This window comes from Ochotona princeps, chromosome X, assembly GCF_030435755.1.
Source record: "Ochotona princeps isolate mOchPri1 chromosome X, mOchPri1.hap1, whole genome shotgun sequence".
NCBI lineage: Eukaryota > Metazoa > Chordata > Mammalia > Lagomorpha > Ochotonidae > Ochotona > Ochotona princeps.
Genome location: NC_080865.1, coordinates 31,617,308 through 31,632,586, shown reverse-complemented (window position 1 = coordinate 31,632,586; position 15,279 = coordinate 31,617,308). Strand labels below are relative to the sequence as shown.

The 15,279-nt window shown below is 46.1% G+C and overlaps 1 protein-coding gene and 1 non-coding gene across 6 annotated transcripts in view; one reads left to right on the top strand and one right to left on the bottom strand.

The window, feature by feature from the left end:
* Window positions 1-3,337: 3,337 nt before the first annotated feature.
* LOC131478676 (small nucleolar RNA U13) lies at window positions 3,338-3,441 on the bottom strand. Its single transcript, XR_009244606.1, has one exon. It is a non-coding gene; the product is annotated as a small nucleolar RNA U13 (small nucleolar RNA).
* Window positions 3,442-5,218: 1,777 nt separating this feature from the next.
* Window positions 5,219-15,279, top strand: part of TAF1 (TATA-box binding protein associated factor 1) — a 103,306-nt gene continuing 93,245 nt past the window's right edge. For 3 of the 5 annotated variants that reach the window (XM_058658677.1, XM_058658678.1, XM_058658674.1), the window contains exons 1-7: window positions 5,220-5,470; window positions 6,616-6,730; window positions 8,196-8,312; window positions 11,584-11,703; window positions 12,825-13,066; window positions 14,174-14,392; window positions 14,799-15,017. In XM_058658677.1, the coding sequence (XP_058514660.1) occupies window positions 5,351-5,470; window positions 6,616-6,730; window positions 8,196-8,312; window positions 11,584-11,703; window positions 12,825-13,066; window positions 14,174-14,392; window positions 14,799-15,017 (1,152 nt within the window). In that variant the 5' untranslated portion in view covers window positions 5,220-5,350. Of the gene's footprint in view, window positions 5,471-6,615; window positions 6,731-8,195; window positions 8,313-11,583; window positions 11,704-12,824; window positions 13,067-14,173; window positions 14,393-14,798; window positions 15,018-15,279 lie in introns of all 5 variants that reach the window. The other 2 variants (XM_058658675.1, XM_058658676.1) reach the window with 2 other exon arrangements.

Here is a 15,279-nt window from a genome sequence, read left to right as displayed (position 1 = left end):
AGTGGAGCTGCCGGGATTAGAACCGGCGCCCATATGGGATCCTGGTGCATTCACAGCGAGGACTTTAGCCACTAGGCCATGGCACCAGCGCCCCAACACCCCAACTCTTGAGCTAACCAGCAGGGCTAGTATTTCCACAGGGTTTGGCCCACACATCCCCCACAGAATTTACCCCCGGAAACTGTTCTCTTATGTGCTGTTAATGTCATGTCCCTGCCTAATGTGATTGGTCTCTTGCTCCATCATTATGTCAGGATATGATCCTGCTAGACAAGCCCAGAGCCTTAGGTTTTGCATGGACTGCTGTTCAGTGGTCAGCATTGTTCAGTGATAACAAGTTCTACACAGGACTCAAAGGAGGCTGGTATATCAGTCTTATCCATGAAGATCATCTGGTCCCTCTCTCCCAAACTTCCAGGTCTCAGTACCATCGCTTACCTTCAAAGGAAAAGTTACTCCGTCGTTGGGAGTCTTCAGGATTGATTCACATCCCAGAAGCACAGTGGGCTCAACATGGAGCTACCTAAGCAGCGATTCAAAGCCCCAAAACCCCAGAGCTCACCGCCGCGTGTATGTGGTGGCTGGAATCAGGGCTTCCAGCATGAAGATGGATTCGGCATGGCACCCACCAGCAGCCAATAGGCTGCTGGAAGTTTTAACCCCCAGACCCCAAGGTCACCCCCTCCCCAATCCCATCCACCACACAATGATGGTGGTGGGTGGGGCCCGGGCCCACCCTGTTCTCCAGACTTTCCCCTTCGGTGCACTCACCATGAAGGGAGCAGCCTCTGGAGCTCGGGCAGGCCTGGGGACAGCTCACCGCATGTACGCGGTGGCTGGAATCAGGGCTCCGAGTATGAAGAAGGACTTGGCCTAGCACCCACCAGCAGCCAACAGACTGCTGGAAGCTTTAACTCCCAGACCCCAAGGTTACCCCCTCCCCAATCCATTCCACCACACAATGATGGCAGCAGGTGGAGCCCAAGCCCGCAAAACTTTTTAATTTCAAAGTCAGGGTTACAGACAGGCAGGGAATGATAGATTTTTCCATCTGCTAGTTCAATCCCCAGATGGCCACCAATGGGCAGGGCTGAGCTAGGTCAAGATGAAGGCAGAAATCAGAGGTCGGGAGCTTTATCTGGGTTTTCTAAGTGAATGGCAGGGGCCTAAACTCTTGGACCACCTGAAACAAAGCAGCAGGGAGCTGAATTGGAAGTGGGGTGGCTGGGACGTAAACTGGTGCTCATATGGGATGCCAGCATCACAGATTGCTGTATCCACCTCCACTACAACCTTGCCTCGGGGAGAGGATATTTATAAAGATATGTGACCGTGGGGCAGAGGGCACAGGTATGGGGTCAAGAATTTTCTGGAGAAGCCTTTTTATATAGTTCTGACTTTGAATAATGTAAGGCTCACATAGTCAAAAATAAATTCTATTAAGAGATACAAATATGTTGGGAAGTTAGAAATATGAAATGAGCAAGAACCTTGTGACACCAAATTTGAATCGGAGGTTTAACCAGCGTATACTCTTTATTTATGCTGCTTCCACTGAAACAGGGAACGATACCCCAATTTTGGATTCTAAACATGATTCTTAAGGGAATGAGGGCTCTTAGGAGAAATGGCTGATTAAGTAGAGGATGTACAGAAAAAGCCTGAACTATTGTATGCCAAAAAGCAGGAAAGTGCTCAATGAATAGCGGTCAGATTGAGAGGATGTAGGAGTTGTTCCCACAGGACATATCGGAGGAAGGGACAGTGTTGTGCTCCAGCAGCTTATGTATTCCTGGCTCAGAACACTGCTTAGAGTCCTGGCTGCTCTGCTTCCTATCCACTTCCCTGCTCAAGTGTCTGGAAGGCAGCTGAAGATGACCCAAGTGCTTGGGACTCTGCCACCTGCACAGGACACCCAGATAGAGTTCTGGAATCCTGGATTCAGCCTGGCTCAGCCCCAGCAACTGTCATTCAGAGAGTGAACCAGCAAATAGAACCCACTTCCCCCCCACCCTGTCATTTTATTTTAAGATTTATTTATTTTTATTGGAAAGTCAGCTATACAGAGAGGAGGAGAGACAGAGAGCAAGGTGCTTTGTCTGCTGATTTACTCCCCAAGTGACTGCAATAGCTGGTGCTGAGCTGATCCGAAGCCAGGAGCCAGGAGCTTCTTCCAGGTCTCCCACGTGGGCACAGGATCTCAAAGCCTTGGGTCGTCCTCGACTGCTTTCCCAGGCCACAAGCAGGTTGCTGGATGGGAAGTACGGTGCTGGGATTAGAACTGGCACCCTTTATGGGATTCCGGTGTGTTCACGGCGAGGACTTTAGCCACTAGGCCACCAGGCCAGGCCCCTGTTTTCTTCTTTTAAAAATCAAAATGACAGGGCCTGGTGTAGTAGCCTAGTGGCTAATGTCCTTGCCTTGCATGTGCCAAGATCCCATATGGGCGCCAGTTCTAATCCCAGCAGCTCTGCTTCCCATTCAGCTCTCTGCTTGTGACCTGGGAAAGCAGTCGAGGATGACCCAAAGCCTTGAGACCCTGCACCTGCGTGGAAGACCTGGAGGAAGTTTCTGGCTCTAGGTTTTAGATCGGCGTAGCACCGGCTGTTGTTGTCACTTGGGGAGTGAACCATCGGACGGAAAGATCTTCCTCTCTGTCTCTCCTCCTCTCTGCATATTTGACTTTGCAATGGAAATAAATAAATCTTAAAAAAAACCCAAAATAATAATGGTGATAGGTTATAACACACTGAAGTAAAGAAAAATACGAGAAATAAGGTAAACAAAGGGAGAGGTTTTTTTTTAAATATTCATTCGGGGGCCGAGCCAGATCCCATATGGGCGTTGGTTCAAGGTCCAGCCGCCCCACTTCCCATCCAGCTCCCTGCTTGTGACCTAAGAAAGCAGTAGAGGACGGCTCAAAGCCTTGGGACCCTGCACCCATGTGGGAGACCCAGAAGAGGCTCCTGGAACCTGGCTTTGGATCAGCTCAGTTCCGGCCACTGCGACCATCTAGGTGAGTGAAGCAGCAGATACAAGCTTTCTTTTTCTGTAATTCTGCTTTTCTAATAAAAATACAATAAATATTTCAAAGCATTTATTTATCTGAAAGGCAGCTACAGAGTGACAGCAGTGCCATTCATCTGCTGGTTCTTCCCCAAAATGCCTGCAAAAGCCAGGGTCCTGAGGGCTCAGCTCATCACCTGCTGGATGGGAAGTGGAGCAGCAAGGCCTGGAAGCGGCGCTCACACAGGGTGCCAACGCGGCAGGCAGCAGCCTCAGCACCAAAACCCAGCCCCCAGGGGAAAGTTCTTTCTTCTTTTTCTTTTTTTTTCCACGTCGGATGGGTAACGTGACAATGTCGTAACAAGGTTGGAGGGAGGCACATGTCACACAGCCGTGTGTCAACCCAATCATCACGCTTAGGAACCACAAAAGGAATTCAAGGTAAAAGTTCTTTCCTGGGGAATTTCAGCTAATCAATGTAGGAAGTAATTAAGAATTAGAGAAATCACTCTTTTGCACTCTCCTAATGTAAGTGACTCAGGTAAGGACTATCCATGGACAATAAGGGTGATGGGGAACAGGCCAAACAAACTCAAATTATCATCCCAAAGATCATTAACTCATTAGAGTTGACACTTTACCTCAGTAAAATATCTAACCTGATAAAGCAGCAGACATTTAAAACATGCGATGGTTTCAAGAAAACTTTCCTGTACTGTTCTAAAAGTACTTAGTGAAATGCAAGGCAGATGGATTCCACACTAAAGGAAGATCACCAAATACAACAAACCTTGAACGGACACTGTGTTGGATAAAATGTAAAATGCGACAAATCAGAAGAAGTAGGGATATACAAAGTATGGAAAGTAGGATAAATAACACTGACTTTAAAATATACATAGTGGGTCCTGCGCGGTAGCCTAGCTGCTAAAGAGCTTGCCTTGCATGCGTCAGGATCCCATCTGGGCGCCGTTTCGCATCCCGGCTGCTCCACTTCCCATCCAGCTCCCCGCCTGTGTCCTGGGAGAGCAGTCGAGGACGGCCTAAAGCCTGGGGACCCTGCATCCCCTGTGGGGGACCTGGAGGAAGCTCCCGGCTTCTGGCTTCGGATCGCTATGGCATGTCTCTCCTCCTCTCTGTATATCTGCCTTTCCAATAAGAAAAAAAAAAAATCTTTAGGAAAAAAAAAAGTAGGTTTCCTCCGCACCATGGAACATTCTATTTCGTGAAAATACAAGATTTATATAGTCACCTACTGAGTGTTTTTTTTTTTTTTTTTTTGCCTCAAGTGGCAGCATCAGGTCAGCCCATGCCTGCCCCGCCTCTGTCCCTTACATTAGCGGTATTATCAGTCCTGGCCACACTCCTTGTTAATGTACCTGGGAGAGCAGCACATAGCAAACCAAGTGCTTGGGACCCTGCCACGCAGGTGGGCGCCCGGCAGTGTTTCCAGGCTCCTGTTTTCTGACTGGGTCAATGTGACTATTGACATTTGGGGAGTGAAACAGTGGGTGGAAAACTCTCTCACTGTGATCATGCCTTTCAAAATCTGTGTGTTTAAAAAAGAAAACCACTTTTCTGGATCTTTACAATGGGTTGCAGGCATTTTTCTTGGCTCCTAAAAATAGACCTCTTTGATGTAACTAGGGTATTACTATCCAACTCTTGTCTTTTAATATTTTTAATCAAAAAAATATAAAAAAATACGGTGAGCATTTAGCCACTGAGCCATGGTACAGACCCGGGAACTACTTCTATGAGGAAATGTCTACTCAACTAAATTTACGCAGGTACCTTGGGCAGAGCTGAGGACTGTCTGCACAATTTACATGAAGTTTTCGTCTGGAACGCAGCGTCGCACAAGTAAGCTGAGCCACAACGGACAGACCGGTTCGAACTTTCACTTCCGTATTTGGTTACGCCATGACCTGGGGACATTGCCCACGTGATGCCACTGGCGCCTTGTCATTGGAGGAGAATCGGACGCTCTTTTCCGGGCGCAACTGAGAATGCGCCTAAGGAAATAAGCCTCAGGGGGCGGGACTAAGCATTTCTTTGACCAATCGCTTCCCACAGAGTCGGCGTTCTGGTCGCGTGCCCTCCAATCAAAAGCCGTTAGTAAAGTAGCACACCCTTGTTTCTGAAAGACATCCGGCTCTTCCGGTTATTGTCGGTTTTTTTTCCTTCGCTACGTAATTTTACATTTCTCTTCCGGTGGTATACGTGATAGGGTGAAAGGGTTCTATTAGTCATTTTTGTGCGACGAATTCTTTTAACTTCCGGGCCAGGGCCCAGATTGTGTTTGCCGCTACCTCTGGCTGCTGCCAGTGGCGGTATCGCCATCATGTCAGACACGGACAGCGATGATGATTCTACTGGAGGCGGCCCGTTTTCTTTAGCCGGTTTCCTTTTCGGCAACATAAATGGAGCCGGGCAGCTGGAGGGAGAAAGCGTCTTGGATGATGTAAGGGTGGGCGTTGGGCTGGACTTGGGAGTGGAGCCGTAATGGAGGGGAGGTGCGGTAAGGGGAATAGATGGGGTTCATTCGGGAGTGGCCGTGTAAGGAGAGCGCAGTTAACCTGAGAGAATCCCATCTTGAAGGAGTCAAGAGGAGGGGGTGCAGCCTTAGGATGCAAAGGAGAAAGAACAGTGGGCTGGCCCTCCCTGGGTGCAGGGGTTGGGTGAGTTGAGCTAACGTTCTGCCTAATGTGACAGAACAAATGGGTGGTTTAACCAGGTGAGAGAGTTTTCCGGCCGTTACCGTGGGCACATTTTGGAGACACTGCTTTTTGGCGACTGCTTTCTGCCGTCGCTGATCTGAGGTGGCTTTAGAGGCGGGGGAGTGGCCTGAACCTGCAGCCGATCCTGTGGTTTGGGTACAGGTGTTAGAAACGCGAATGTTGACCGCACCAGGGGCAGACCTGTTACGTCTCCGTGTATTATTTGAGTACCTTTCCTGGCGTGTTCACTAGCGTTCAGGATAAATTGTTTCCTGTACTTTCGTTTAGATGTTCTCAGCGATTAAAGCTAGCTGATCATTATTCCTCCTCCCCTGCAACAGAAGCATACAAAAGGCTGCGGGGCGCGGGTGATCTCCTGTACTTCCAGTGTTTTCACTTGTCTTGTTCTCTATTCAGAAAGTTACTGTTGCACTCCTTGCATCTGTTTGGTGGTTCTTTGAAGATGTTTTTATATTGAAAGTGCGGTCCCCCTTCTCCTTTACCTGGCTCTCCCCCCATCCTCCATCTTGCCCCTTCTCGTGCCCTGGCAGTCCCCCCCACATCCTGCCACCATGGCAGGAGATGTTTTCCTTCTTGCTATCTTCTGATACACCCCGCTCCCGTTCTTGCCCTGTTGGAATAAAGGACCTCTTAAGCAAAAAAAAAAAAAAAAAAAAGGTGCAGCAATGCAGTTGGGCATGTTGCTTTAATAAAGCCCCGATGCATGTGCAGTTCAGTGTCAGATGTACATTGCATTTCTTGAGTATGATGCCCCTTTGAGTACACTACAGAGCTTTTTTTGTATGTGTGTGGCTTTGGTGGTGGAGCAGAGGAATAAGCCTTGTGTCCTTAGTTGCGATCTTTGATTCTGCTGCTGTCCTTTCTGCAGGAGTGCAAAAAGCACCTGGCAGGCCTGGGGGCACTGGGCCTTGGCAGCCTCATCACCGAACTCACTGCAAATGAAGAATTGTCTGGAAGTGATGGTGCTTTGGTAAATGATGAAGGTGAATTCTGGGTCATGGGGAATGAGGTGGGGAAGGAGGATCGCCACCAACCATATGGGTACTTTTTATGTTTTTTTTTTTAAACATTGGTTAATTGATTAGAAAGGCAGAGTGGGGCCCGGCGGCGTGGCCTAGCGGCTAAAGTCCTCGCCTTGAACGCCCCGGGATCCCATATGGGCGCCGGTTCTAATCCCGGCAGCTCCACTTCCCATCCAGCTCCCTGCTTGTGGCCTGGGAAAACAGTCGTGGACGGCCCAAAGCTTTGGGACCCTGCACCCGCGTGGGAGACCCGGAGGAGGTTCCAGGTTCCCGGCTTCGGATCGGCACAGCACCAGCCGTTGCGGCTCACTTGGGGAGTGAATCATCGGACGGAAGATCTTCCTCTCTGTCTCTCCTCCTCTCTGTATATCTGACTTTGTAATAAAAATAAATGAATCTTTTTTTTAAAAAAAAAAGAAAGGCAGAGTGACAGAGTTCTTCTGTTCACTGCTTCACTCGGATAGCCACAAAAGCTGCAGTTGGGCCAGACTGAAGCTGGGGGCAAACAACTGTCTAGGTCTCCCACATGAGTGGCAAGAACCATCTCCTGCTACCTGTAAGGGTATACATTACCATGGAGCTAAATCATAAGTGGAACTGAACCTTGATCCCAGGTACTTCACAATGGGATGTGGGCATTCCAAGTGGTACCACAATGCCCATCCTAATCTGTGTACTTTTTTTAGGTTTACTTTATTGGAAAGTCAGATATACAGAGAGGAGGAGAGACAGAGAGGAAGATCTTACATCCAATGATTCACTCCCCAAGCGACCACAACAGCCAGAGTTGAGCCAAACCAAAGCCAGGAGCCAGGAACCTCTTCCAGGTCTCCCATGCGGGTGCAGGGTCCCAATGCTTTGGGCCGTCCTTGACTGCCTTCCCAGGCCACAAGCAGGGAGCTAGATGGGAAGAGCAGCTGCCGGGATTAGAACCGGTGCCCATATGGGATCCCGGTACGTTCAAGGCGAGGACTTCAGCAGCTAGGCTACCACGCTGGGCCCTCAATCCATGTACTTTTAAGTGAGAATTAGCTAAGTCTGATGTGATGGCCTAGTGGCTAAATCTTTGCCTTGCAAGCACAAGGATCCCACTGGGTGCCGGTTTTTGTCCCAGCTGCTCCACTTCCCTTACAGCTCCTTGCCTGTAGCCTGGGAAAGCAGTGGAGGATGGCCCAGAGCTTTGGGACCCTGCACCTGCATGGGAGACCCAGAAGAAGCCCCTGGTTGCTGGCTTCGGATCAGCTCACCTCTGGCCCTTGCAGCTAGTTGGGGAGTGAACCAGTGTACAGAAGATCTTTGTCTCTCCTTCTCTCTGTAAATCTGTCTAAACAATAAAAAGAAATAAATCTTAAAAAAAGAATTAGTTGAGGTAGTAAGAGTTAACTACTTGCTCTTTGTTGAGATACCCTCTCCCTCTTCTTTATAGGATGGATTAGGAGTACAGAAGATGCTGTAGATTACTCTGACATCAACGAAGTGGCAGAAGATGAAAGCCGAAGACATCAGCAGGCAATGGGGAGCTTGCAGCCCCTTTGCCATCCAGGTGTGTTTTTGGTCCGCTGTGTTTTGCCACAGTCTGGCTTGGCCTGTGGTTCTTGCTTTTTGCTGTCATTGGTGCTCTCTGTACCTTTACTTTTCACCCTTTGACAGCTAAGTAGCTGCTGTCCTTTGTGTTCTGGAGAAGTTTTACCATGCTCAGGCTTTTGTTCCTCATACTGTTCAAATACCTGCTCAATGACAAGTAAGAATACTTTCCTTCTTGTCACTTGGTATTTGAGTGCCTACAGGGCCCACACATGACACTGTTTTTAGATGTTTCTTCAAAGCGAATGATGGTGGCATGAAGCCATTCTTTATCTTAAGGATTTCATTTAAAAAGGTTTATGTGTATGATCTCCAGGCCCACATTGTGGTACAGAGAGTTATGCCACTATGCCACTTCCCTGCAATGCCAGCATCCCATATGGGCATTGGTTTAAGTCCTGTCTATTCCACTTTTCTTATAGTATGCTTCTATGGGAATTTCAGTTCATTATCCTCAGATATGTAAACAACTACATAGTGTAGTATTGTAGATGCTCTGTAAATTTTACCTGGCTTTAGAAAAGTGGTTGTTACTCTGAGTTTTTGTTTTTAACATTTTCAAAATTTATTTGAGATACAAAGTTCCAGTTTGCTGGTTCACTCCACAAATGCGTGCAGCTGATGGCTGAAGTCGGGTATTGGAAACCCAATTCAAGTGTCCTGTTATAGGTGACAGGAGCTCAGCTGCTAACCCATCATTGCTGTCTCTCACAGTAGACACTAGGAGGAGGGTAGAATCTGGAATCCCGATGTGGATATTGAGCCACTCAAGTACTCTGATGTTGAAAAAAGTGATTGAAGGATCACTTTTGAGTTTTAAAGAAATATGCAGCAGTAAGCATCTCAACTGTTTATTTAACCACTAGGACAGTTCCTGTCCTGTTTTGTAGTCTCTATTAACAAGAGTTAAGTGACAGAGTTACTAGTAGACTGTTCTTATGGGTTACATGTCTAGAAACCAGGGTATGGAGAAGGATGACAACAGTTGTGGAAAATGATAGCCAGGACCAAACTTGAATGTTAGCGGTGAGGCATCTGTTTTGACTTGGTGAAGAAGTATGTTGAACAAAGTTGATATTAAAACCAGTCTCAAAATTCTTTGATTCTTAAAGTTGTATTATTGAGTAAGTCACTTAATGTATGTGTCTCTGGGTAATTCTTTTTTTTTTTTTTTTTTTTTTTAATTATTTATTGTTTAACTTCAGTAATTACATTGTATTATGTGACACAATTACATAGATACTTGGGTTCTCCCCACCCCTCCCCAAACCCTCCCACCATGGTGGATTCCTCCACCTTGTTGCATAACCACAGCTCAAGTTCAGTTGAGATTCCCCCATTGCAAGCGTATACCAAACACAGAGTCCAGCATCTTATTGTCCAGTCAAGTTCAACGGCTTCTTAGGTAATTCTTGTTTTGCAGCATTATTGGGAGGATGGTATATGAATAGTTACAAATGCCCAGCATATAATAGGGGGGTCAATAAAAATGGAAGTTGGTATAATTATTTCTGTTAATGATTGATTGAAAACACACATTGCAGTTTAAAAGATCAGTGGAAGAGAAAATAGACTATATAAGCTGGGAAAGTGAGGTTGGATGTGGGATTGCAAAAACGAACTAAAGAGGTGAAGTTCAAGTGTTTTATAAGATATAATTGGAAATGGGCCTGGCGGCGTGGCCTAGCGGCTAAAGTCCTCGCTCTGAAAGCCCCAGGATCCCATATGGGCACCGGTTCTAATCCCGGCAGCTCCACTTCCCATCCAGCTCCCTGCTTGTGGCCTGGGAAAGCAGTGGAGGACGGCCCAATGCATTGGGACCCTGCACCCGCGTGGGAGACCCGGAAGAGGTTCCAGGTTCCCGGCTTCGGATCGGCGCGCATCGGCCCGTTGCGGCTCACTTGGGGAGTGAATCATCGGACGGAAGATCTTCCTCTCTGTCTCTCCTCCTCTGTGTATATCTGGCTGTAATAAAAATGAATAAATCTTTAAAAAAAAAAGATATAATTGGAAATGTTCTTTAGGCAACAAGTGTGGTAGAACATCAGATGTGGTAAATCAATAAGATGTTTAGACTTGAGTTTAATTTTAGGTAAAGATGGGCCCGGCGGCGTGGCCTAGCAGCTAAAGTCCTCGCCTTGAAAGCCCCGGGATCCCATATGGACGCCGGTTCTAATCCCGGCAGCTCCACTTCCCATCCAGCTCCCTGCTTGTACCCTGGGAAAGCAGTTGAGGATGGCCCAAGGCTTTGGGACCCTGCACCCGCGTGGGAAACCTGGAAGAGGTTCCAGGTTCCCGGCATCGGATCGGCGCACACCAGCCGTTGCGGCTCACTTGGGGAGTGAATCATTGGACGGAAGATCTTCCTCTCTGTCTCTCCTCCTCTCTGTATATCTGACTTTGTAATAAAATAAATAAATTAAAAAAAAAAATTTTAGGTAAAGATGATTCCTGAGAGAGGATTTGATGTGTGTGAGAATAATGAAGTTTTCAGGACCAAGCATTGAATAATGCCAGTGGCTAAAGAATAGTACTGCAGAAGATAGATGGGAAAAAATGTGTCAGAGGCTTGTGAAGTGAAAAGATAATCCATTTGACGCAAATTAATAGAAAAAGGCGAAAAATGTTCAGTTTTAAATTCCACAGGATAAAAAAAAATAAGCAATATAATCAGAAAAAGAAGAAAGTTTGAACAGCTCTTGTAAATACCCAGTATGTTTGAGATATGCCTAATATTATGGTGTTGGCTATGTCATGATGTCATCTCTTTCTGAAGACAGAAGCAGTATCTTTATATTCTTTTTTTTTTTCTTTGAGGTGTATTTATTGGAAAGAGTTACTCAGCAAGGGAGAGGGAGAGAGATCTTCCATCTGCCAATTAATTCTGCAGATGGCCACAATTTCCAGGGCTGAGCCAGGCGGGAGCCAGGCACCAGGAGCTTCATGTAGGTCTCCATGTGGGCCCAAACAGGTGGACCATCTTCCGTTGCTTTTCCCAGGCCATTAGCAGGGTGCTGGATCAGAAGTGAAGCATTTCGTACTCAAACCAGCACCCATATGAGGTGCTGGTATTGCAGCTCGTGGCTAAACACACAGTGCCACAATGCAGGTCCCTCCTTCGGATTCTTAAATGATACGCATGTGGTGCTTTAATTTGAATGGCAGGGAAGCTCAAGATTGTTGTATAAATGGGATTCTGATGTGATCACGTGACTTCTTGGTTTTATTAGATTATGATGAAGATGACTATGATGCTGATTGTGAAGACATTGACTGCAAGTTGATGCCTCCACCACCACCACCCCTAGGACCCGTAAAGAAGGAGAAGGATCAGGATGCTATTACTGGTGGTAAGTTGGAGACTGTCAATTTTTGTCTAAGGAAGTCATTTTCATTCATAAATTCAGACATTTTGGCATATGCATGGATTATTTTTAAAAATTATCCTACTAGGAAAACAAACATCAGAAAATTCTTCATACTGTCTCAGATTTTATTATTGAAGGGAAGTTTTGCATTTAAAACATTTGATAATAGTATTTTTACATGTTTTCAAAAAGTAGTTTAGGTTATCAATTCTCAAGTCTGGCTTCTTAGAAGAATCACTTTTGAGTCTTCTGAAGAAATACGAGTATCTGATTCTTACTCCTAGAGTCTGAGTCTAAAGATCTAGGTTGATCGCAGCAATTTTAACTTGTTTCCAAGTCATTTCTAATGCAGCTTGTCTGTGTAATGGTGGAAACTACCTGTACAAATGATTTCCTTTAAATGAAATGGTTTAATGGATAAGATAGCTTAGAATGCATGCATGTGCATCATAGAGTGTCAGCTAGCAGGGATTCAGAAACTTCAAAGGCTTGCCTGCTTCATCATCGGAAAGACATTTTTCTGGAGGCCGTTGTGGGGCCTGGTCATCACCCTGTTTTCTTTAGGGTAGAAACTTAGGGAAGGAGAAGCACCTTTGATCTGCTGTGTTTTGGTTTACAGTAACTTAAATTCCTTCTAAAGGAATTTGAGGTATTTTCAATGTTAGGCTGCAGGTTACATATGAATTGTTAACTTTGTGTCATAGACCTTATTTTATGCCAAATAATCTTTGTTGTCAACTTGTTTGTTTAAGAAAAAAGCCCCGGTGTCTGGGTTCCCTGAACTGGGCATAACAGGGCCTGACTGGTGTGAAGTATTATGTAATTTTGCTTTTGATCACGATGTTAGTCTCTTATAGAAAGTAGTGAATGTAGTAATAGTGTTTGTTTTCTCTCGTCACAACCCTAGGGTACCAGGTACAAGGTGAGTTGGGGATTGTGGGAGCTAATGAGTTGGAAGGAGTTTTCTGGGTTGCATAAAGTAGTGTGGGTGCTTGGGACTATATCCCCTGCCATTGAGCATATAGTTTAGAGTGGGTGTTGGCTGAATTTGAGGAAATATGTTCACAGTTACATGCCAAAGGGATTTCTTTTCCTTGTTGCAGTGTCAGAAGATGGAGAAGGCATCATCTTGCCCTCCATCATTGCCCCTTCCTCTTTGGCCTCAGAGAAAGTGGAGTTCAGTAGTTCCTCTGACTCAGAATCTGAGATGGGACCTCAAGAAGCAGCACAGGCAGAATCTGACGATGGAAAGCTGACCCTCCCATTGGCCGGGATTATGCAGCATGACGCCACCAAGCTGTTGCCGAGTGTTACAGAACTTTTTCCAGAGTTTCGGCCTGGAAAGGTACCTTGTGTAGATAATCCCCATGTTACTAACTTTTTCCAAATTGAAAGCTCTGTTAAGATGCTGAAAATGAAAATGGATAAAAAAATTAAGGATTTCTTTATTTAGTGACATTATTGGCTACTTAAGAGCTGTTTATACTATATTGAGTCTTTTTTTTCATACATTGTTTTAAATTGGAAAGTCAGATATAGAGAGAGGAGGAGAGACAGAGAGGAAGATCTTCCGTCCGATGATTCACTCCCCAAGTGAGCGCAACAGCTGGTGCTGTGCCGATCCAAAGCCAGGAGCCAGGAACCTCTTCCAGGTCTCCCACATGGGTGCAGAGTCCCAAGGCTTGGGCCGTCCTTGACTGCTTTCCCAGGCCCGAAGCAGGGAGCTGGATGGGAAGTGGAGCAGCCGGGATTAGAACCAGTGCCCATATGGGATCCTGGTGCGTTCACAGCAAGGACTTTAGCCGCTAGGTCATTGTGTCGGGCCTGAGTCTTTTAGAAATCATATACACTAATATATGTTGTTGTATGCTGATAAATGTGTTATAGCTGTACTCATTGGAAATTGTCCTGTGGTTTTACTTTGAATTAATTGTTAAGAGACCACTCCTTTACTTTTTTTTTTTTTTAAAGATTTATTATTATTGGAAAGCTGGATATACAGAGAGGAGGAGAGACAGAGAGGAAGATCTTCCATCTGATGTTTCACTCCCCAAGTGAGCTGCAACGGGCCGGTACGCGCCGATCCGATGCCGGGAACCAGGAACCTCTTCCGGGTCTCGCACGTGGGTGCAGGGTCCCAAGGCATTGGGCCATCCTCGACTGCTTTCCCAGGCCACAAGCAGGGAGCTGGATGGGAAGTGGAGCTGCCGGGATTAGAACCGGCGCCCATATGGGATCCCGGTGCATTCAAGGCGAGGACTTTAGCTGCTAGGCCACAACGCCGGGCCCCATTCCTTTACTTTTGTGGCAGATATTATAAATCCAAATGGAGAACACCTAGGATACTTCCCATACAGTTGAAAAGGTCTTTCAAAAGAATTTCCAGGCAAGGGGCCATTTTCATAGCTGATATTTGAATTTCCAACACATAATAGTGTGTTCTATATTCCAGGTTTTACGCTTCCTTCGGCTTTTTGGACCAGGAAAGAATGTCCCATCTGTTTGGCGGAGTGCTCGGAGAAAGAGGAAAAAAAAGCACCGGGAGCTGATACAAGAAGAGCAGATCCAAGAGACAGAGTGCTCAGTAGAATCAGAAGTTGAGCAGAAGTGTTTATGGGACTATGACTACGCTCCGCCACCACCTCCAGAGCAGTGTCTTTCTGATGATGAAGTAGGCAAAATAGAGCCCTGGGGATAAGGTTTAACAAAGGGAAATACATTAAATCTCTCTAACGTATGTCAAAATTATAGGTAGCGCCTTAGCAGGCACAAGTTTGTGCTAATTACCAGTGAGTAATCAGTAATTTTATCCCAGTTGGCTGTCCCCTTTTACTATAGGAAAGTATAGGGCGGGGCAAGGGGAGGAGGTCAGATACACTGTACTAGTAAATAGGAAGATTTGTATGATAGGCCAAACGCTTTCACTGTAATGCCAGGCAAAGATTCCTGTTGAAGAATCTTTGTTGTGGCTCTTCTGAGTTCCCCTTTGTGACTTGTAATTTCCTGTAGCCTTAGAACATCTGGGATTGGCAAATCTATCCCCTCTCCCACTCCCCTCCAACTTTGTTCTGTTATAGATCACAATGATGGCTCCTGTGGAGTCCAAGTTTTCTCAGGCAACTGGAGATATAGATAAAGTAACAGATACCAAACCAAGAGTGGCTGAGTGGCGTTATGGGCCTGCTCGCCTGTGGTATGATATGCTGGGTGTCCCTGAAGATGGCAGTGGATTTGACTATGGTTTCAAATTGAAGAAGACTGAACATGAACCTGTGATGAAATGTAGAGTGGTGGAGGTAAGCAACATTGATACATAGGAAAGAAATCAGTGTGTCCAGGGCTGTATACAGCTTTTACTACCTTGTTTTTTCAGTTGGGTAGATACTGGAGAGGGTGACTTTGGTGGATTTAGGTGCCTAAGCCTTTTGTTTATTGTGTGTTGTGTCACCCTGGTTACTTGGGCCATAGTCCAGGCATTTTGTTTGTGTGTAAGTTTTGTTCCAGACCAGATAAAGTTCAAAATGGGCAGATACAACTCTTATGAAGTGCCTCATGTAT